The sequence below is a fragment of the Mustela erminea genome, chromosome 16 (assembly GCF_009829155.1).
Source record: "Mustela erminea isolate mMusErm1 chromosome 16, mMusErm1.Pri, whole genome shotgun sequence".
Lineage (NCBI taxonomy): Eukaryota > Metazoa > Chordata > Mammalia > Carnivora > Mustelidae > Mustela > Mustela erminea.
Genome location: NC_045629.1, coordinates 7,565,154 through 7,582,624, shown reverse-complemented (window position 1 = coordinate 7,582,624; position 17,471 = coordinate 7,565,154). Strand labels below are relative to the sequence as shown.

Genomic DNA, 17,471 nt, shown 5'->3' with positions numbered 1-17,471 from the left:
TAGAAGATACTACATAAATAAGGAGAAATTATTCAGTAAGCTTAATTGGATGGAATCCCTGGGATAGGACTAATAGAATTGATAATGAAGGTATTAAGGTATTAATTAAGGATTCAAGTGATTACTGCCTTTATTTACCACATTTCTTTTTTTAGTTTAGTTTAGTTTTGGTCTTTTTTTGGGGGGGGGCTGGATCTGTTTCTCTTTTTATGCGAATTTCTTCCTTCTTAATTTAGCTGTCTGTCATAAGAACTTAAAATGTGAAGTTCAGTAATGAAGGGTTCAAATTGTTCCTCAGTTTTCATAAGGCCTTTGCATTTATTCTTTTCCTGTCACATGTAATGAATAAACTGTGTAGTATCTAGTATGTTGATGTTGTAGATAATATGCCTAATAGGTTAAATACAGTTTCTTTGTTCTTGGGAAGCTTGTGTTTTAACACTTGACTCTGTTATAGAGCAGTAGTTCTTAAAGTGTAGTCCTAGGAACAGCTAGGAACCTGCAACTTGTTAGCAAAGCAAATTCTTGGGCTTCACCCTGGAACTACTGAATATGGAATTGTGGTGGTGGGGCCCAGAAATGTTTTTAACAAGCTTTTCAAGTGATTCTGATGGACTCAAGTTTTAGGCTACCCATTTTAACTTAAATTATGTCTTAGTATTTTCCCCAAAGTGATAATGTACCCCTCATTGGCTCAGTAACAGTAATTAATATTCCATACACTGTTGTCTTATGCATTAGAACTAACTAAACTTAATAATAAAAGAGGTAAGCTAAAGGGTGAACATCCTTTGTTAATAAAATTTATTCAGTGTTTTCTGACTTGAGATAGTTTTAGACTCTTAGAAAATTGTAAGAACAGAACAAAGAATTCCCAGTTGCCACTCTGTGTATATCTGCATACACGTATGTGTGTGTACATACTCAGTCACGTGAATAATTTTATTTTGACTAAATGAGAGTCCTTTATATCCCTAGATACATCATTGTGTATTTACTGAGAACAAGGACTCTTTCTCATAGCTAGCACAATATAGATACCAAAATCCAGAAGTTAGGATTAATACAGTGCTTTTTTCCTAATCTGTAGGGCATATTCATATGTTAGCGGTTTTCCCAATAAAGCATTTTATTGCAGAGGAAAAGATTTTTCCATAATATCATCCAGGATCACATTCTGCATTTAGCTGTCATGTCTGGTTTACTTTAATCTGGAGTAATTCTTCAGTCTGTCACTGTTTATCATGACCATAATATTTTTGAAAAGTATAGGCCATAATTTACAAAATTTTTGACAGATCTTTCAGTTGTATTATATTCAAAGTTGCTGACTTCATGTCTTGGATATAAAACATAAAAGTGTAGGCAGCTATTTTAAATAGATATTGGAGAAGGCATGAGTTCCTAGTATATTTTTGTCTGTTTTATGTAATTGAAGTTTAGGGAGAGAGCCTATTGACAAACACATTGAAGTATCACATATGAAGTCTGACAAAATGGTTGGTGTTTATCTATACACACGCACGCTTACTCACACTCTCTCTTTCTGGAGAAGACAAGGCTTCAGGAAGGAGGTGATTAAATGTAAAAGGTATACAGAAGGACTGTTCTGCCCACTGGGATCAGTTTGTGCATTTTGATAGTGGGTTTTGTGGAGAAAGAGGAAGTGGGATCTCTTTGGAGGAATGCAGCAAGTTACTCTGTGGCTGGTGATTGGTGTCTTTGGAAAGGTTTGTGGCAAATACCTTCAGTGTGATAAACATTAATTACAACCCCACAGAAAATATTTTGGTGAGACTCTTAAGAAGTTAGAAGCAATTGAAATGATTAGGTTGACTGGAAAACTGTTGAACTGTCCTGATTGAGTTGATGTTTCTAGGGAGGAATTAAAGAGACATTTTCATATTCTTTTTAAAAAATTTTTTTTAATTTTTTATAAACATACAATGTATTATTAGCCCCAGGGGAGACATTTTCATATTCTTAAAATTCATTTTTTACTACACGTTTTTTATCCAGAAGGGAGTGTTTTAAATATAAACTTCATTGGTTATCTAATTGGAATAGGGTTTTTCAAGCATTGTTTTTTCCCCTCTAGTCTTGGTTGAGAGCTTCGTATTCTCTGGTATCATCCTCTCCCCTTTCTCAAAACCCAGATCCTTGTTTTCATTTATTGTATTGAGTTGTAATGTGTATTTTCTTTATTAAAAATATTGTTTAATGTTTAAAATAATAATCAAGGTATTTAATTGGTTAAAAAAAACATGAAACATGTCTCAGATTTCCTAAAACTTTAACTTTTTAGAAATCTATATGCACGCAATTTCTTTTTTCATGTAAGAATTGCTGAATACGATCTTATTTACACCCCAAATTTTTGTTTTTAGAGAGTGATAGTAATGATGTTACTTTAAGAGAATTTTTCCTGTTTTCTTTTTGGTGTGTGTGTGCATGTATATGTATTTTAGTAGTTCCAGTGGCAACGTAAGCAGCAGAAAGGATGAGACAAATGCTCGAGATACTTATGTTTCATCTTTTCCTCGGGCACCAAGCACTTCTGATTCTGTACGGTTAAAGTGTAGGGAGATGCTGGCCGCAGCTCTCCGAACAGGAGGTAAGTTTAGTGTATCCTGTTTCATTTCCTGGTCCTTTGTTCTTCACCACCACCGATGCCATATTCACTTCATGTTCCTGTTTCGCCAGTGGCTTCCTCGTGTAGCTGCTTGCACTGCTTAGTTCAGAAAGATGTGGCACATAGCGGTTAATGATGGAAGAGAGCACTAGGTATCCTGGGGCCTCTGCTTGCTACTGTATAGTTCCAAGAAGGAGATCCTTTCTAATATGTGGACGTTTCTCTTGATTCATAGTAACTTAAAGGTTTTTCACAAATCTTCTTTTCCCCCACTTTTAATCTGCAAACCCTAGTTGACACTTGGATAACGAGTTTAAATTGCATGGGTTTACTTATAATGAAGTTTTTTTTTCCCAACAAAACGAGTACAATACTGTAAATGTGTTTTCTCTTACGATTTTCTTAACATTCTTTTCTTTAGCGTACTCTATTGTAAGAATACGGTGTATAGTACATATATAAAATATGTGTTAATTCTTTACATCATTGGTAGGCTTTTGGTTAACAGTATGCTATTACTAGTTAAGTCTTTGGGGAGTCAAAGGTTATAACCGGGTTTTTTACTGTACAGGGAGTTGACATCCTAATCCCTGTGTCATTCAAGGGTCAACTGTAATTACTCTGCTCCCAGATTGAGCATTAATGGTATTGTATTTGGGTCCTATTGTTAAATGTTAGTATGACATATAGTATTTAAGTTTTATATTCGTAATTCCATTTTTTACTTTCTTTTAAGTGGAAAAGAGATCTTGATTTATATATATATGGGAGCCTTAATTTAACTTGAAGGTATTCATTCTTATGTAAAAAAGTTTCATATATAGGAATATTTATCATCTTATACAAATTCATTCCTTTTCTTTTCTATTATACTGTACCATAGTTACTATGACCTGTTTTTCTCTTTACTCTGCCCTTTCTGTTTTGGTTCCCTTATTGTTTCTTTATATATTTTTTCTTTTTTCTTCCTAGTTTCTTTTTATTTCCTTCTATCCATTTGAATATTTGCATAGGAGTCTTCTGAGTGTGTCCATATATGTGATTGGCAGATGAAATGAATGGTTTCTTTGCATTGAAGCCTGAGTCACAGGATACAAGACAGTTCTTTCTATAACTTTCTCTACTCTCTGCTGGAGCAACCAGAATGTATGGAGTTGTGAATTGAGGAATTGCCTGCTAGATCAATTACTTCCCCACTCCTGAGGGATAAGGAGTCATCAATGCAGGAGCACTGTGGACATTAGGTGAATCCAGAGGAGGAGGCTAGTGGGTAGGAAAGAGATCAGTTTCTAATGAAACTAAACAAAAAGGACTCTTTATTAGGGCAATGGGGTTGAAGAAATAGGAATGCAGTATAATTTATTCTGTATTGAAAATTTTTTTTAAATGTCATAATCGCGTATTTTTGACAATTCTTTGTGCCTGTGTTTAGATGACTACGTCGCTATTGGAGCTGATGAGGAAGAATTAGGATCTCAAATTGAGGAAGATATCCTTTGTGTGTATATTCATGACAGTTTAAATAATCTGCTAGATTAACTATTTTTCTTTCTGTATAGATTTTAGAGTTTGATTTTTCAGTTTCTGTCTTCATTGTATTATTTTGCAAGGACAAGATACAGGGCCATCCATGTTATTTTGTTCTTGTTTTCTTGTTACTCAAAATTAAAACATATGTGTTGATAGTATTTTTATTTCTCTGCCTTGAAAATTGAGAATGTGGTATCTCAGATGAACTTGTGCAGAAGGAGGGCATGGAAGACACACACATACATGTGTAGTAGGGTTTCACATTTGTGGGATCTCAGCAAAGCATGTGGGGTCCCCTGAGTTCATTACGTTTGTCCTGGGCGCCACGGAAGGGGATTTGGGAGAGGGGTTGTGCACATCTGGGTGACCATGTGACCATGGAACTGTCCTAGTTTTGGAAATAGCCTTGTTAGAAAGAAAGTATGCTGCTCTTTGGGCTCATCTGTTCTGTTGAGGAAAAAAAAAAACAAAAACCCTGGTAAACTAGCTTCTTCCTGAGCTGGGGGAGGAAATGAACCTTTAGGGCACCGTGAATGATTTCTTCCCAGAGGGCCCCCAAAGGAACTGTGTAGTCATCTAGCCTTTTAGGATCCTTTGTAGAATTCAGATTTGAGCAAGTGAAAGTTTATATAAATGCAGGCTTCTTTTCACACGTTTTCTTACTCAGACTGAGTACCTAAGTTACTTTTTGAAATGTCTCTAATTTGTGTGCTACTGACCTTAAACAAGAAAGCATTGCTCATTCATAGTGTAATAAAAGTAAGATCACTTTTATTTGCCAGTTACAGATCAAGAAATGAGGTAGAAACACAGCCTGTTAGCTTAATCTAAGTTGGAAACCGTTTTGGAGAACTGCTTAGAAATTTTAGGAATTCTTACTTTGGTGAAATAAAAAAAAAAAATACTTCTACAATTTAACTTTTTTTCCTTAACGGCCTAGTACCTATTTATCAAGAAATAAGGAATACAGACATGAAATACAAAAATAGAGTACGAAGTAGAATATCAAATCTTAAAGATGCAAAGAATCCAAATTTAAGGAAAAATGTACTATGTGGAAATATTCCTCCTGACTTATTCGCTAGAATGACAGCAGAGGTGAGTATATATGAACATTTCCATGGTGTGGTTCTATGATGTTAGGTGAAAAGTATGTATAAATCATAAAGTACTTTATAAGTACTATATTTATAATAAATTATCATTAGCTGTTTTGCTATTTTATATGTATAATGTACTAGACACATAATTTGAGGTGATTAAATCTGTTGGTATCAATACTTTGTCTCTTCCACAACTATACCATGATCTTTGGTTGATTGCCTTAAATCATTGTCTAAAAATTAAACTGTTTTTACTTATTTTGGATTCACGTGGAATTGAAGATTTGAATATCTAATTGCAAACAGGCTTTTTAACCTCCAAGTTCTTTTCATGGCTAAATCCCATAAAATTGGTCACATCTTATTGACTGTTCCTTAAATTTTAGGGAATGATTGAGAAAACGAAATTCAGAGCTTGCTGTTTATAGACACAGCTGTTCGTAATCTGCAGTCTCATTATTTTATTACACATCCAAGAGAGTAAATTTGTCTTTCTATATAGCTAATAAAATTATTATATTTTTAACATTTATTTTTTTAAAACCTCATTAAAATAACATAAAACACTAGAGACCATAATGTAATGAACTTTATATCCATCACCTACGCTTCACGTATTTTCAAGAATTTGTCACCCTTGGGGCACCTGGGTGGTTCATTCGGTAAAGTGTCATGATCCCAAGGTCCTGGGATTGAGCCCCACATTTGGCTCCCTGCTCTGTGGAAAGTCCACTTCTCTCCTTTGCCTCTCCCCCTAATTTGTGCTCTCTCTCCAGCTAAACAAATAAATAAAATCTTTTAAAAAATAGAATTTGTGACCCTTTTTCTTTTTCTTTTTTTAAGATTTTATTTATTTGACGGAGAGAGACACAGTGAGAGAGGGAACACAAGCAGAGGGAGAGGGAATAGTAGGCTGTCTGCTGAGATGGGAGCCTGATGCGGGGCTTGATCCCAGAACCCCGGGATTAAAACCTGAGTTGAAGGCAGCTGCCTAGGTGCCTTATGACCCTTTTCATCTATCCCTTTTTTTTCCTTTTCCCCTGAGTTGTATTCAAACGAATCCCAGACATTATATCTTTTTACCTTTATAAACCTAAGAGAGATACCTTTAAAAATATAATTTTCAAAAAAATTTTTTTTCTTACATAATTACATTGTCATCACTACATCCAACAAAACTAACAGCAATTCCTAATTTATATATTAATATTTTCCTGATTGTACATTTCTTTGTATCAGGATTCCAGTCTGCACATACCTTTAGTTGGGTCTCTAAAGATTTTGTATATATGTGTTTAAATCTCTTGCAGTCTCTTCTGCCCTGACCACCTTTTTCTTCATGACACTGACCTGTTGAAGAAACCAGTTTACTTCTGTATTCCACAGTATGAATTACCTCCTCCTTATGATTTTTTAAAAATTAAGATTATTTATTTATTTATTTGACAGAGATCACAAGTAGGCAGAGGGGCAGGCAGAGAGAGAGAGAAGAGGAAGCAGGCTCCTCACTGAGTGGAGAGCCTGATGCAGGGCTCGATCCCAGGACCCTGGGATCATGACCTGAGCCGAAGGCAGAGGCTTTAACCCATTGAACCAGCCAGGCACCCCCTTATGATGTTATTTATTTAACTTTTCTGTCCTATTTTCTGTGAACTGGAATCTAGTTCTCTAGGTTTGATAACATACAAATTCAACTGTTTTCCCCACATAATACTTTGGAATTGGTGCTTTTTACTTTGTTTTGCATCAGGAGACACATAATGTCTTGTTGTTCTACTGTTAGCATGTTGAGCTCAATTAGTGAGTTTGGATATTAACAGTCTGATTCCTCCATTGTAAAGTTCTCCTTTGACCTTTCATCTAATACATTCATCCACTGATTTCCTTACGTGAATTGGTTAAATTACCAGGAGTTACAAAATAGTGATTTCTAAAGTTCTGTCGTCCTTTCACATATATTAGCTAGATTTCTTTGATAAAGAAGCATTTTCCATTGTAAACTCGGGCACTTGGTGACCTCTTGGTTTGGATACGAAAGGCAAGTAAATGTTGTCTGTTGTCTGAAACTCTTCCTTTAGTTAATAGTTACCAGAATGAGGAGTTGGTGCCCTAGTACCTGCCACTGGGGGCTTTTCTTGCCATTTTTGTATGGTTGTGCTCTTCTTTTCCGGTATCATCATGGGCTTGTGACATTTTTATTTATTCAGTGGGGATTGGTTCTTTACAGAAATTTATTTTGATAGCTGAAGAAATTGCCCTATCTTTGTCTTTGGTAGCTTCCATTCTTCTCTGGCACAAAAGGATGACCCTGGCTTATCCTGTGCATTTCTTTTTTTTTCCTAATAGAGTATGAGCAGGGGGCGGGGCAGAGGGAGAAGGAGAAGAAAATCCCAAGCCCAACTTCGCATTGAGCACAGTTTTTATGGGGTTGGATCTCACAACCCTGAGATCATGATCTGAGCCAAAACCAAGAGTTGGACGCTCAACTGACTGAGCCACTCGGGCGCCCCAAATCCCATGCATTTCTTGGTTCAAAATGGGAACCAGATGCTTCTCCAAAGATCCCTCATTCCTTTTTGGGGAGAGCAATGTTACGGACAACAATCTGGGTATTAGAGGTGCTCATTGCTCTAGTATTATTACATTGTTTATAAACCTTTAAGCAGTAATTAAATCTAATTTTCACATAGAAACTTAAAAGTATTTGATGAAATTTTAAAAGAAAGCAAACTCTGAGTTCTTGGAGGAAAAATAATTTTTCACCTTTAAAACTCTAAAAGTTGGTTTTTGTTCCATTTTTATTAAGCTAATAGAACATAAAAAACATTCAGGATATATATAGGAGTTGCCTATAACTGAGTGGTATTGCCATCTCTCTCACAGGAAATGGCTAGTGATGAACTCAAAGAGATGCGGAAAAATTTGACCAAAGAAGCCATCAGAGAGCATCAGATGGCCAAGACGGGTGGGACCCAGACTGACTTATTCACATGTGGCAAATGTAAAAAGAAGAATTGTACTTACACACAGGTTTGTGATTATTTATAGATTCTTATTTTCATGTAAGAATGCTTAAGGGTATTGTGCTAAGTCAAGTAAGTCAGAGGAAGACAAATACACACACACACACACACTTATTTATAGAATCTAAAAAGAAAAAAATTGAAATACTCAGATACAAAAAATTGAAATACTCAGAACAAACTGGTGGTGGTTGTGGTGGTTGGAGAAGAAGGGTGGGGGGGTTGCATGAACTAAGTAAAGGGGATTAAGAGGTACAAACGTCCCAGTTATAAAATTTATCAGTCACAGGATGTAATATACAGTATGGAAAATATAGTCTGTAATGTAGTAACTTTGTTTAGTGACAGAGGGTAACTAAACATATAAAGATAATCATTTTATGATGTATAAAAATATCAAATCACTATGTTGTACACCTGAAACTAATATTGTATGTCAGTTATAATCCATTTAAAACTAAATAACATAAATAGAATGCTTGCAACTCCTGTTTCAAAACAAGTAGTAAAGATAATTACCAGTACTTTGATAATGCTTGCTTTCTTGCTCTCTTCTTTCTTTCTTTCTCCCTCCTTCTTTCTTTCTGTCTTTCTTTCATTTTATTTATTTATTTGACAGAGAGAGACAGCCAGAGAGGGAACACAGCAGGGGAGCAGCAGGCAGAGGGAAAAGCAGGTTCTCTGCTGAGCAGGGAGCCTGATGCAGGGCTTGATCCCAGGACTCTGGGATCATGGCCTGAGCCAAAGGCAGACTCTTAACAACTGAGCCACCCAATGTCCCTGATAATGCTTTCTTAATACTAACACATTCCAGTTAATTGAAAATAAGTTGATATATTTATACTTGCATGGAAATTGTTACTGTGAAAGCTGTATCAGGTAAAATTTTATAAAAATCATTGTAGGATTTACTGAAATGGCCATATTCTTTCTCTAATAGTTGAGCAGTTGATTATTGGTTAGTATATAAACAGGTTATAATTCTTTTTATTAGGCAGGATCATATAATTTAAGAAAAGTTCTTTACTCTTCCTCACTTGGAGCATGGGTACTTTCGCTTAGCTGCTTTCCAGATACTGATTGCCTTTCTGCAACGTATTGATGACTTCACATATGATACAACTAACCTTCCTTTTTGTTCTTGGACAAAAAGATAGCTGAAAACAGCCACATAATGGTTGTTTCTGTTGTATATGTGTGTGTAAAACTGGTTTATCACTGTCATTAATTTCATTTTTCAAGGAGCTATTTTTATGCTGTGTCTGTAATTTACTAAACTCAAAATTTTCTCCTTAAAGAACAACTTATAGTTAATATTGTAAGGTAATGGATTTAGGGAATTGAATTTTCTTATTGATAGAAAATTAAGCAGTTAAGGAATTAGTACTACTAAACTCTGTAAGTTGTAGAAAGGAACCTTTACTTTTTTTTTTTTTTTTAAGATTTTATTTATTTATTTGACAGAGAGAGATCACAAGCAGACAGAGGCAGGCAGAGAGAGAGAGAGGGAAGCAGGCTCCCTGCTGAGCAGAGAGCCCACTGTGGGCCTTGATCCCAGGACCCTGAGATCATGACCTGAGCCGAAGGCAGTGGCTTAACCCACTGAGCCACCCAGGCGCCCTTTTTTTTTTTTTTTTAAATTTTTAGAAGGTGTTACTCTCAAGATTAAAAATTCAAAAGGTACAAAAAATTGTGAGTGGGAAGTTCCCCTCCCACTTTTGCCTGCAGCAACTTGGTCCCACCTCCCTGGAGATGAACTAGGTTACTAGTTTGTTTTGTGGCTTCCTATGTGTTTTATGCATACACATGCAAATATGTATATATTTTTTGTTTTCCCTTTTTTAATATTTATTTTTTATAATTTTTAGTAATCTCTGCACCCAGCGTGGGGTTTACATTCCCAACCCTGAGATCAAGAATTGCATGCTCTTCTGACAAACCCAGCCAAACACCCCTGTTTCCCCATTTCCTAAACACATGTGGTAGCACATTATATATAAACTGCCTCTTTTAGTTTTTAAAGGTACATAACACCCATTTTCAGATATGCTCTATTTAACCAATCCAAAGTCCTTTCTACCTTTTTGGAGTCTTTCATTTAATCATAGTTATAGATCTGATATTTCATTATTTTTTTTTGTGGAACTATTACTACTGATAGTCATTAAAATATATTAAAATATGAAAGTAGCTTCAGAAATTTCTGAGTTTGGGGATACCTGGGTGGCTCAGTTGGTTAAGCAACTGCGTTTAGCTCTGGTCATGATTCCAGGGCCCCCGCATTGAGAGCTCCACATCAGGCTCCCTGCTTGGCTGGGGGGTGGGGCCTGCTTCTCCCAGTTGCTCAGCCACTCCCACTGCTTGTGCTCTCCTGCTCTCATTCTGTCAAATAAATAAAAATCTTAAAAAAAAAAAATTCTGAGTTTGGATTGCTCGGTTTTCTTTTGATTAGGCAGAAACATCTCGGCAGTAAAAATTCTGTCCTGAAAATGCTATATAGCAGGAAGTATTAAGTATAAATAGAAAGGCATTTAAAGCCAAAGCTTCTTTGAAACATTGGAAGTCAGGGTGCCTGGGTGGCTTAGTTGGTTGAGCGTCCAAATCTTGATTTTGGTTCTTGTCATGATCTCAGGGTCCTGGGATTGAGCCCCATGTCGGGCTTGTGCTCAGTGTGGAGTCTGCTTGAGGTTCTCTCTCCGTCTCCATCTACCACCCTCCCCTTGCACACGTTCTCTCTCTCTCTAAATAAATAGATAAAATCTTTAAAAAAACCCATATGAAGAAGTAATATATTTATATAATCAGCTATAATAAAAAAATGTTTCTTTTAATATAAAGAACCTGGTACTAAAGATGAGGTATGATTTTCTTAGTATCAGTTCCTTCAATAGATAGAAAACTTGCAACGTTGGCAAAATAAGTGATATAATAGACATAAGTTTGACTCTTGGTTAACATGTACCTATCAGGAGATCAACATTTTTCCAAGAGAGAATAAAGTTCCTCCTATCTGTGTACTTTTAGGGCCCTAGTTAGCAAGTATCTAGATATAAATACATGAGAATATTTCAGAAGGATTTTTCAAACGATTTTTATCTGAAGGCCTTAGCCAGAATGGTATTCTTTTAAGAGTGCCTTTTCTTTATCTTCCTTTGGGCTTTTGAGTTAAAAATCATGTTGATAGTTGACAAGTATGGTGTGCTTCTCATCTTCAAGGTGGAAATATACTGGATTTCATCATCCAATACTAAATTTATTCTTTTTTTTTTTTTTAAAGATTTTATTTATTTATTTGTCAGAGACAGAGGGAGAGAGAGCGAGTGAGCACAGGCAGACAGAGAGGCAGGCAGAGGCAGAGGGAGAAGCAGGCTCCCTGCCGAGCAAGGATCCCGATGCGGGACTCGATCCCAGGACCGTGGGATCATGACCTGAGCCAAAGGCAGCTGCTTAACCAACTGAGCCACCCAGGCGTCCCCCAATACTAAATTTAAATTGACCTTATTCAGAATGCAATATTGTTGGTGTTCAGGTTCTTGCCTTCACCCAACTTCTTCATCTCTCCCATAATTTAAACCTTAAGAATAACTTACAACTTTAATATATATAATGCATTGTCAGCTTCATTCCAGAATGTACAGTTGAAAGAAAACCTCCTGTTTTGGGGACCTTGTTTTCAGTAGTTCTCAGTGGAGAACTTCAGAAGTCTATTATGGTTGATAAAGTTTAAAAAAATCATATTAGCTTATTTATTATTATTTTTTCCTGAGTTCTCTTTTGTTTCAAAAATTTTAGTTGTGGCAAAATACACATAACCTAAAATTTAACCACCTTAACCATTTTTAAATATATAGTTGAGTAGTAATACAAGTAATACATTATAGTAATACAGGTAATGTATTTGTGGCAAATACATTTGCCACAAATTAATGTGGCAATCTCCAGGACTCTTTTTCTCTTGCAAGACTGAAACGCGATACCCATTAAACAGTAACTGTACATTTCCCTAGCTCCTGGCAACCACCAGTATCTGAATTTGACAACTCTAGTTAGTCAGAGGGATAAATGGAACCACATAACAGTATTTGCCCTTTTTTGTCCCTGGCTTAATTTTGATACCTGAATTATTCTAAGATAGTAATTAGAAGCACAAAGAAATGTGTACAGATCAGCATCACTAATCATCAGGGAAATGCAAATGAAAACTCTGTAGTGTTCACAAATAATCCATATTATAGCATATATCAGAATTTCCTTTTTAAGGCTGAATTATCACTGTATGTATATATTACATTTTGTTTATCCATTCATCTGTTGACGGACACTTCTACATTTTGGGCTTTTACGAACACTGCTGCTTTGAACTTTTCAAACTTATTCAAATACCTCTTTGAGACCCTGCTTTCCATTCTTTTGGGTATTTTCTCAGGAGTGGGACTTCTTATTCCTATAAGCTTTTTTTTTTTTTTAAATAGAGGGATGGAGGGGAGATGCAGAGGGAAAGTGGGGGAGAGAATCTTAAGCGGGCTCCATGCCCAGGTCGCACAACCCAAGCCAGCATCGAGTTAGACGCTTAACCCACTGAGCCACTGAGGCATCCCTATATTAGCTGTTTTAAGGCAGTTAAAGTACCTCTTTATAGAAAAATTGGAAAATGAAGAAAAATAGAACAAAAAATTTAAATCACCTGTTAATCTGCATTTAGAAGGAATAGTGGTTGGTATATTGGTGCCTGCAGTATTTTGTGAAGGTTTTCTAATCTAGTTGTAGCTAAATCCTATTAACCATTTTTTTTTTTAAAGATTTTATTTATTACAGAGAGCATGAGCAGTGAGGAGAGGCAGAGTGAGAGGAAGAAACAGATTCTCTGCTGAGCAGGGAGCCTGGCACTGGGCTTGATCCCAAGACCCCGGGATCGTGACCTAAGCTGAAGGCAGATGCTTAACCAACTGAGCCACCTAGGCACCCCTTTAAACCATTTTATGTATAGTTGACCCTTGAACATCATGGGCTTGAAGTGCATAAGTCCACTTAACATACAATTTTTTTTCAACATATTTATGTCCATTACTGTAAATATATTTTCCTTATGATTTTCTTAAAATCTTTTCTGTAGCTTGATTTAAGAATTCAGTATGTAGTAGGTATGACATACAAAATATGTATTAATCAACCAGTTTGTGTTGTTGGTAAGGCTTGTAGTTAACAGTAGACTATTAGCAGTTGTGTTTTGGGAGAGTTAGTTGTGGATGTTCAACTGTGTGAGGAGTTGGTGCCCATCGCCTCCACATTGTTCAAGGCAGAACTGTACTTCTTTTCACTTAACTACCATAATAATGTAAGGATTTTCCTTTAATTATTAAAAAAAAAACCCAAACTCAAACCCTTTGTAAACATCTTAATAGCTGTATAATATTCCATCAGATGGGTATGCTCTTACTTCATTATTTCCCTGTTGAATATTTAAGTTGTTTCCAGTGTTACTACTGTAAAATTACACCTCAAACATCCCTGTACACACATAGCCCACCCCCAGCTTTATGAGGAATAATTGACATATAATTGAATGTTTTTAAAGTGTACAGTGAGGGGCGCCTGGGTGGCTCAGTGGGTTAAGCCGCTGCCTTCGGCTCAGGTCATGATCTCAGGGTCCTGGGATCGAGTCCCGCATCGGGCTCTCTGCTCAGCAGGGAGCCTGCTTCCTTCTCTCTCTCTCTCTCTCTCTGCCTGCCTCTCAGTGTACTTGTAATTTCTCTCTGTCAAATAAATAAATAAAATCTTTAAAAAAATAAATAAATAAAGTGTACAGTGGGATGGATATGATATACATATACATTGTGGAATGATTTCCAAGATCAAGATAGTTAACATCTCCATTACCATACATAGCTAACTCTTTTTGTGTGTGTGTGGTGAGCTTCCTTAAGATCTACTCTTAACTATTGTCACTATGCTGTATATTAGATCCTCAGAAATTATTCTCCTGTACTTGAAAGTTTATATCCTTTGACCTTCATCTCTCCATTTCCCCCTTCTCCCAGCCCCTGCAACTACTATCTGTTCTCTATTCCTATGAAATCTGCATTCATTCATTTTTACGATGCCATGTATAAGTGATACCATACAGTATTTGTCATTCTTTGGCATATTTTATTTAGCATGCCTTCCAGGTCCATCCATGTTGTCTCAAGTGGTAGGATTTTCTTCTTCTTCTAATTCTTTTTTTTTTTTTAAAGATTTTATTTATTTAACAGAGAGAGAAATCACAAGTAGGTAGAGAGGCAGGCAGAGAGAGAGGAGGAAGCAGGCTCCCTACAGAGCAGAGAGCCAGACGCAGGGCTCGATCCCAGGACCCTGGGATCATGACCTGAGCCGAAGGCAGAGGCTTTAACCTACTGAGCCACCCAGGCGCCCCAGAATTTTCTTCTTTTTTGTGGCTGAATAACCTTTCTTTATCCATTCTTGAGCTGAAGGACATTTAGATTGTTTTCATATCGTGGCTATTGTGAGTAATGCAGTGAACATGAGTGTGTAGATAACTCTCTGAGGTATTGATTTCATTTTCTTCAGATGTATTTGTGGAATGGGATTGTTGGGTCATAAGATAGTTAATTTTTTTTTTTTTTTACTTTTTATGCTCTGCCTTTTTTTTTAAGTCTACACTCCAATGTGGGGCTATGACCCCAAGATCAAGAGTTTCATGATCAAGAGTTTTCATGACCCCAAGATCCAAGATCAAGAGTTCTGAGCCATTGTGTGGTAGTATAATTTTTAATTTTTTGAGGATCTGCTGGCCTGTTTTTTACAATGGATATGCCAGTTTATATTCATGTCAACAGTGTATAGGAGTTCCCTTTTCTCTACCTCCTCAGCAGTTTTTGTTATTTCTTGCCTTTTTCATAGTAGCCATTCTAACAGGTGTGAGATGATAATTCCTTGTGGTTTTCATTTGCCTTTCTCTAATGATTAGTGATATTGATCTGTACTTTGTGATCAGATACTTAGCTGTCTTTGTGTTTCCAGTTACCATCTTGCAATAGATTAGATGTCAGGTTCCTAGGTCAGAGAGAATGGATATTTGAGGCTCTTACTTTGTTGCTGCCTAACTTTTAGAAAGATTGTGACAGTTTATATTTTTCAGAATGAAATACTCATAATTTTTACATCTCTGCTAATTTATAAGAGAAGATTGATGTATCTTTTAATTAACATTTTTGTGCTTCTTAGTGATGATGAAATTTTTAAATATTTATTAGCCATTTATAAAAAGTATGTGTGACTTTAGAAGGTTTTCCCACTTATCTGGGATAAATTAAACATGAAAAGACAAACAATGACTTAGAAAAATAAAGTTTTGAAATATGTGTCCTTTTGACATTATTTAGCTTATTTGAACTTGTTTCAGGCTCTTATACATTTTATTGTGGTACTGTTGTGATTACTGTATCTCTTAATGTAGAATGTTCTTATTTAGGTCAGACTTTTTATAGTATTTTAAAAAATAATATTTTTCACTTGATTTTACTGTAGGTACAAACTCGTAGTGCTGATGAACCGATGACAACATTTGTTGTCTGCAATGAATGTGGAAATCGATGGAAGGTATATGACACTTTCTTATATTCATATTTTATCCATTTATAATAGAATTTTTCACATCTTTTCATAAGACTACCTAGGTATCTAAATACATACATCTTCTCATGCTATCTAGTACTATTGAAGTCCATGACAAACCATTTGTAAAGGAATATACTATATTGTACTGTATTAGAAATTAAGAATGTTAATTTAATTTTTCTATCTTCATATGGTTTTGGTGTGGGAGTAACAGGATTGAATCTTAGCTGCACTTACTGTATCATAGTCCTGTATACACTTATACTCATTTAATTGCTTTGACTCTTGTACTTCTGGAAACTCTGTCTTCAGAGATTTTGGGTATTACTTGTCTTCTTAGATTTTGATTCTGGAAAGATTACTTTGTTGAAATCCAACAGGATGGTTTTAGTGTTTATTTTAGGAATTAACAGATGAGCACTTTCATGGTTTGGTAGGCTTTTCACTGAGATTTCATATAGCCTATGTACTTTTGAATGAGCCCCACACAGGCAAGTGTGTGTTATTTAAATGATCCCTTTTTGAGTGATTTTTGTGAGCCACAGAAATATAATTTAAACTTGGGAGAAGAATCACTTCTGAGACCATTTTTATTGTTAATGGAGATGCGAGTGCTAGGGATATGTATTTGGGGAGACTCACGTGGTAGGGATATAGTATATAGTCTTTGGAGCCAAACAGGTTTTGAACTCTGCTTCTTATAATTAGTGAACTGTAATTTTCTCACATATTAAATGTAAATAATATCTACATCATAGGCTGTAGTGAAGAGTACAGATACTATATTTAAAAAGTGCTAATTGTATTTCAAAAATGGTTGCATTTATTGGTTTTGTAGCTTGTGTGATTCTTCTTTTTTTCTAAGCTATACTTAGCTTTAGCCCTTTAATGCTCTTGAATTATTTAGCCCTTTTGAATTATTCACCTAAGTTAAAACATTTTCTGAAAGTCAGAAATGAATTAAAAGCTAGACAATGGGGGAATATCCTCCACAAATATGGTATAGGTTTGGCCCTAGATATTATTTTAGAGGTTGAGACCAGTACTCATTTTATTATATACAAAGATGTATAATCTTCTGAGCTGGGAAGGTTACTGGTATTGAGAGTGTTTGGTATTGAGAGTGTTGTCATGATTTGAAATAGTGTCTCCCATCCTGAGTAGTTTTTTACATTGGTTAAAGAGAGGGACATTTTTTAAAAATTATTTTTAGTTCTGTAGAGCAAGTCTGGCTTTTCTAGATAGCTCTTAGATTTATTTTGCATAATGGATGATAGTGATGATGATGATGATGATTTCTATTATTATGGGGCATATTGCAGTTGGTTTTGAATACAGGCAGTTTGCAGCAGAGTTTTGACATAGTACTTCTTGGATTTAAGAAAGGTCAATTTAATGTAGCAAGCTGATGCCCAAGGATGGCTTACTTTAGAAGTTCAAGATTGGAATTAAGTTTTTTTTTTAATTTTTTTTTTAACCTAAAAACATTAAAAAGAGGGGTACTTGATAAAAAAAAAAATTGATAGTATTTCTTCAGTTATATATTCCTACTGATTGTAAATTGGA

At 35.6% G+C, this 17,471-nt stretch overlaps 1 protein-coding gene across 3 annotated transcripts in view; it reads left to right on the top strand.

The window, feature by feature from the left end:
• The window catches only part of TCEA1 (transcription elongation factor A1), a 41,371-nt gene that overhangs the window by 22,125 nt on the left and 1,775 nt on the right, over nucleotides 1–17,471 (top strand). For 2 of the 3 annotated variants that reach the window (XM_032316080.1, XM_032316082.1), the window contains 5 exons: nucleotides 2,469–2,614; nucleotides 4,065–4,121; nucleotides 5,106–5,260; nucleotides 8,149–8,295; nucleotides 15,816–15,887. In XM_032316080.1, the coding sequence (XP_032171971.1) occupies nucleotides 2,469–2,614; nucleotides 4,065–4,121; nucleotides 5,106–5,260; nucleotides 8,149–8,295; nucleotides 15,816–15,887 (577 nt within the window). The remainder of the gene's footprint in view (nucleotides 1–2,468; nucleotides 2,615–4,064; nucleotides 4,122–5,105; nucleotides 5,261–8,148; nucleotides 8,296–15,815; nucleotides 15,888–17,471) is intronic. The other variant, XM_032316081.1, reaches the window with a different exon arrangement.